Source organism: Stenella coeruleoalba, assembly GCF_951394435.1.
Source record: "Stenella coeruleoalba genome assembly, chromosome: 16".
NCBI classification, from domain to species: domain Eukaryota; kingdom Metazoa; phylum Chordata; class Mammalia; order Artiodactyla; family Delphinidae; genus Stenella; species Stenella coeruleoalba.
This window is the reverse complement of record NC_137162.1, coordinates 46,052,261-46,058,260: the sequence shown is the minus strand read 5'-3', so window position 1 is coordinate 46,058,260 and position 6,000 is coordinate 46,052,261. Positions and strand designations below refer to the sequence as shown.

The window sequence follows — 6,000 nt, the reverse complement described above, 5'->3', positions numbered from 1 at the left end:
TCTAGGTGGCTCTTGTATTGATGCCTCTCTGCTTCTCGGTCCCCAGGTCCACACCTCTGCTTCCCCAATCAGGAGTCACCAAGATGCCCATCCTCGAAAAAACGCCCCCTAAGATGGCAGCAAAAAGTCCCAGCAGTGAGGAGGAGCCTGTAAGTGACGTTTGGATCCCTCTCTCCCCACTCACAAATTCTTGCTTCCAGAACAATCCTGAGAGGGACTGACCCCCAACTTTTGCCTGGTCCCTAGCCCTGTGCCCTCCTGGGCAGGAGGCCCAGGCTGCAGCCCTGCCCCAAGTTTGCTGAGGAGCCCGGGGAGGCCTGGAGGAGCTGGGAGTGGCGTCAGGGAATACTGAGGGAATGCTGACAGCCACACTTCCTAACCTCCAAGGCCAGGGAGAGCCCTTGACCTGAGCCGGGCACTCTCTTTTCTCTCAGGGCCTCCCCTCTCTCCAAGTTCCACCTCCAATGGCTGTGAGCCCAGTGGAACTGCCTTAGGATGAGGCCGAATTCCCTACTCTAAGCCTTGTCACATCCCAGCCCCAGCTGCTGTCAGCCCTGGAGCCTTAAGCGCCGTCTTCCCCACTGGTTTGAGACAATGCCACCCTACCCTGGGCAGGCATCCTCCTTCCCCACCACACTCAACCCACCTTCCAGAGTGATAGAGTGACACATCTGATCTTCAGGCTGTTGCACACGGCGGTTCCTGTCTTCTTGACACCTCTTTACCCCAACCCTAACCCCAGGGCTTCATTTGAAAACCTGATCAGAACTTTCTGGCTTCTCCTCATGAAGTTGCTCACCACATTGTCCAGACAAACAGCCTGACAAACACCTCTGTTGTTGCCTCTGGTCCGTGGCACGTCCCTCCCTTTGGACTGTGGCTGCCTTGAGAGCAGGCTCTGTATCTCCATTGTCCCTGAGACCAGCCCAGAAATGTGAGCCCTGGCTCACATAAATTGCCCAGAAATGTTTATTGATCTAAGACCCCAGGGCCCAAAGACCCTCATTTGTACAAGTCCCTGCCTCTGTACCCAGGCAAGGCCAGAAGTCCACGAGAGTCTGGGAAGAGCCCCAAGGGGCTGAGACATCTGTGCAGAGACTTCCTGCTTCACTCCTTCTTACCCATCACTGATCCCCCATGACCCAGGCTGAGTCACTGTCAGAGCTCCGAAGAAGGGTAGCCTGTTTCTAGCAGGGGCTCTAGCCAGATCTGCTGGCACTCTTGGCCAAGCCACCAGCTGGACTGTGCTTTCTGTAGATGCTTCCCCACTCACCCACCACACAGATCCCCAAGACCCCAAGAGAAGGAAGAGAGAACTAGAGCAGCTTGGTGGGAGGCTGGACCTGGCTCTCTGGGAGTGTGCGGAGCAACCTGGAATGCTGCGCGGAGCAACCTGGAATGCTGCCCGGACCCATCCTCAAGGGTTACCCAGGGCAGGAGCAGCCCGTAGTTGGCACTGACACCCTCCTCCCTCCCCCTAGGGCAGTGAACTCTAGAGACAGGCTCAGACAGGCAGAGCCCCTTCCCTCATCAGCGCACGCGCTCCGGTTCACTCACACTTGGGGTCCTCACACTTGGGGTCTGCCTGCCCAGAGCTCCCAGGGATGCGGGTCCGCTTCAGTCCCTGCAGCAGCAGGAGCGGAGCACAGGTAAGCATTCAATGGACCCCCTTCACTCTACAGCCTGGCCGGGGTGGAAATTCACTGACCCCACCACCCCACAGAGGAGAAACCCCTGAAAAGAAGGCAGCCCACCATGTGCCAGCTTTGTAAAGTTTAAGTAGTAGCATGAAGAGTCCTGGTTTCCGATTGTGACCAGCTAAGTGAGGAAGAGGGAAAAGGATGGATGGAAAAGGGAGCAAGGGAGAGAACGCCCAAGGAGGAAGGAGCAGAAGGGCTGTCGGTGGGGGCGGGTGTGGTGGTGGCGGGGACTGATTTCAGGTCCTGGCTCTGCCACAGAATGGCTGGATGACTTTGGACTAGCCTCTTCACCCTCTGGTCCTCAGTTTCCTCATCTGAAAATGGGACAAAAATTCCTTCCCAGGCTAAGCGATAACACTGTTGAACGCACACAAGATCCCAGGGTGACAGAGCTCGTAAACTGAGAAGCCCAGATCAGGAGGACATGGGTGGCGAGTTCTACTTAGATTCTTGAGACACTTTGGGGGCCCCCAGGTATTACGGGTTTTCTCTTAGGAATACATCTGGAGGGATAAGGATAGTAATATCATAACGTTTTATGATGTGCCTAATTGGGGCCAGTTGTTTCTCTTATTTAATTCTCTCTGTGCCCCTCTCACATAGGAATTGTTATTTATGTCCTATGAATGAGGAAGCTGAGGTTTGGAGAGATTAAGAGTGGAAAAACTTCCAGTGCATTTCCCCCCTACCTGCGCCCCATACCCACAAGGAGCTAAATGCCCCTCCCTGTGCTTCATAACTGGGAGGGATTTAATAAGGAGACCAGTGCATGAGTCACCTTCCCAGGAAATATCATGCAGAATTCTGGTCATTAGGGCAAGCAGTGAACTATACCTCACACCACCTTTCAACTGTCCAGATCTCTCCATTAAAGTCACACCCTTTGGGTTCGGAGATCAACTGGATTGTGGAGCCCCAGCTGGGAACAAGTCCTAAATTAAGAGTGGCCAGCAGTCAATATCAATAACAGGACCGTTTCATCTTACACTCATTCCTTATGGTTTGTAGGCACTTTCATATTCGTGATCTCTTTGATCTTATGAGAGATAGAGGTTATTACTTCTGTTTTACAGGGTAGGAAACTGAGGCACAGAGGTAGGGGTGATTTGCTCAAGATCACACAGGTGGTCAGCAGCAGGGTTGGGGCATGAACCCATGTCTGTCTGGTGTCAGCCTCAAGGTCTTTTCCTCTGCACTTTATCCCCTCCTAGAGACCAGGATGGGGCGTGGGAGAAAGCTAACAGGAGCTTCCTAAGTTCACAATTCTGCTGAGCTGAGCCCTGGAAACAGATGAGTCCCAGGATAGGGAACAAAGATGGGGCAGATTGAAATAGACACAGGGCATCAATTTGGGGACAGGCATGGGCCACACATGAGAAGAGGAACCAAAGCCTCTGATCCTTCTCTTCCAGGGGCTGCCCAAACTCCCCGTGCCCCCGCTGCAGCAGACCCTGGCCACCTACCTGCGGTGCATGCAGCATCTGGTGCCTGAGGAGCAATTCAGGAGGAGCCAGGCCATTGTGCAGCGGTTTGGGGCTCCTGGTGGCCTCGGTGAGAGCCTGCAGCAGAAGCTCCTGGAACGGCGGGAGAAGACAGCCAACTGGGTAAGAGCTGCTGGGAGGGGGCAAACAAGGAACCTGTGGGTCAGGGGGCAGAAAGCAGTCATGGAGACAGAGGGATTTGGATGAGGGGCAGGTAGGTGACAAAGATGGGGCAGGTGGAGGGACAGGCATGGGGGAGACAACAGAGCGATAGTGAGGAGCAAGGGTGAAGGACAGACAAGATGGGGATGGGGACAGATGGGGATAAGGATGGGGGACAGACAGGGACAGAGATGGGGGCAGGTGGGGGACAGAAATGGGGGGCAGATGAGTAACAGGGATGGGAGCAGCAGAGGAGAGCGTGAGGTCAGGGGAGCAGAGAGGGGTGAAAGGCAGGAATGAGACACTCATAAGAAAGGGTAGGGGGCATGGATGAAGCAGTAAACAACCAGGATGAACACTGGGATGGAAGAAAGGAGATAGTGTGGGACAAAGCTGAAGGACAGGCGTGGTAGACGGGGAGCACACAGGCCCTAGCCCGTAAATGGGGCTCAGCGTATGTTTGTGGAATGAATGAATGAATGAAAAAAGTACATGATCTACTGAAGGGTCCCCATTTTCCCCTGGGGCTGCCAGGATGGGACTGGTGCGCTCCACAGGCGAGATGTGTGTGGCCATTGGGGGTAATGGCACCCTTCCCCACCCTCCCTGGCAGGTGTCTGAGTACTGGCTGAATGACATGTATCTCAATAACCGACTGGCCCTGCCTGTCAACTCCAGCCCAGCTGTGATCTTTGCCCGGCAGCACTTCCAAGATACCAGTGACCAGCTAAGGTGAGGCCCCCGTGACCCTGGGCTCACAGCTTGGGAGCCTGCCTGGAGGAGGGGGCCTGGCACCAGCACCAGGAAGGAGAGGTTGAAACTCATGCCTCGGCTGAGCTTTCTGAGGCCGAATAGCCCTGAGACAGTGGCATCCAGGCCATGGTGTCAGAAGGAGGTTAGGCAAGTGGCACGTGGGTAACAAACACAGGGTCTTCCTCAGAATGTATCTGTTTGGGGTGGGGTGGGGAGGTCACGGGCCCCCAGGTGTCCCCATGGCAGTCTGGGCCTGGTTGAGGCCCTGGGAGGAAGCCTGTAGCCTCTGATCCTGCCAGCACTTGAGGCTGGGGCTTCTTACTGGGACCCACGGCCCCAGGCTATCTCAGAGGGCCTCTGCAGCCCTGCAGCCCCCAGCTCTGGACAGAGGCTCTGAGGGAGTGGAAATGGTTTCTTCCCGCCAGCCACTGCCAGAGTCTCTGCCATCTGCTGCAATTTCAGAGCTCACTGAGCCCCTGGAACAGCCTCTGGGCCCACTGATGACAACGGAGGGGCCGTTTACGCAAGGGTCGGGTCGGGAGGAAGGGTCTCCCTGCCAGAGTCTCTCAGAGCCAAACCCAGGTCTCTGGCCTCAAGACCCAAAAGTGGCACAGCATGGGGACAGTTCAGAGGGAGGAAAAAAAAAAACAAGAGGCAGGGCCCACCTTGGCCTCTGAGCAGGGCTCAACTATGCTGGAAGACCCCTGCCCCCCTCCTTCTTCACCAAGACCAGCTCGGCCAACCTGCTGGCCGGGGGCAGTCTTCCCCCTTCCCCTGCAGCCAGGCCTTCCCTGGGCAGAAGGAAGTGTGTGGATGGATGAACAACTTCCGGAAACAGTTCTCAAAATTGCATGAACAATGGAGATACTGTTCTCCATAGTGGCTGCACCAATTCACATTCCCACCAGCAGTGCAGGAGGGTTCCCTTAAAAAACTACAAATAGCACTACCATACGACCCAGCAATCCCACTACTGGGCATACACCCTGAGAAAACCATAATTCAAAAAGAGTCATGTACCAGAATGTTCACTGCAGCACTATTTACAATAGCCAGGACATGGAAGCAACCTAAGTGTCCATCATCAGATGAATGGATAAAGAAGATGTGGCACATATATACAATGGAATATTACTCAGCCGTAAAAAGAAACAAAATTGAGCTATTTGTAATGAGGTGGATAGACCTAGAGTCTGTCATACAGAGTGAAGTAAGTCAGAATGAGAAAGACAAATACCGTATGCTAACACATATATATGGGATTTAAGAAAAAAAAAGTCATGAAGAACCTAGGGGTAAGACAGGAATAAAGACACAGACCTACTGGAGAATGGACTTGAGGATATGGGGAGGGAGAAGGGTAAGCTGTGACAAAGTGAGAGAGTGGCATGGACATATATACACTACCAAACGTAAAATAGATAGCTAGTGGGAAGCAGCTGCATAGCACAGGGAGATCAGCTCGGTGCTTTGTGTCCACCTAGAGGGGTGGGATAGGGAGGGTGGGAGGGAGGGAGACGTAAGAAGGAAGAGATATGGGAACATATGTATATGTATAACTAATTCACTTTGTTATAAAGCAGAAACTAACATACCATTGTAAAGCAATTATACTCTAATAAAGATTTAAAAAAAAAAAGATGACAGGGTCCCGTGATAAGGTTGTCTGGTGCCTTTTTTCCCCACGCCAGCACCCACATTCCTTTTCATTAGCATTAAGGGGACCAAATGAGTGACTTTCCCCAGGAGATTGGATTTCCCAGAACCCCGGGGTTTTGGCCCAGTCCAGCCCCAGCACAGGCCTTCACCTGGAAGAACCCCATCCCTGACTGTCCAACCCCCTCTTGCCTGCTCTGTGGCCTCTCCTGGCTTCCTCTCCCTCCTCCTCCTCCTCTTCAGTCACC

The 6,000-nt window shown here is 53.7% G+C and overlaps 1 protein-coding gene across 2 annotated transcripts in view; it reads left to right on the top strand.

The window, feature by feature from the left end:
* Positions 1-83: 83 nt before the first annotated feature.
* The window catches only part of CHAT (choline O-acetyltransferase), a gene marked incomplete at both ends in the record, with an annotated part of 46,780 nt that continues 40,863 nt past the window's right edge, over positions 84-6,000 (top strand). Inside the window, 3 exons of one of the 2 annotated variants that reach the window (XM_079900253.1) lie at positions 84-149; positions 3,113-3,304; positions 3,957-4,075. In XM_079900253.1, coding sequence (XP_079756379.1) covers positions 84-149; positions 3,113-3,304; positions 3,957-4,075 — 377 coding nt within the window. The remainder of the gene's footprint in view (positions 150-3,112; positions 3,305-3,956; positions 4,076-6,000) is intronic. The other variant, XM_079900254.1, reaches the window with a different exon arrangement.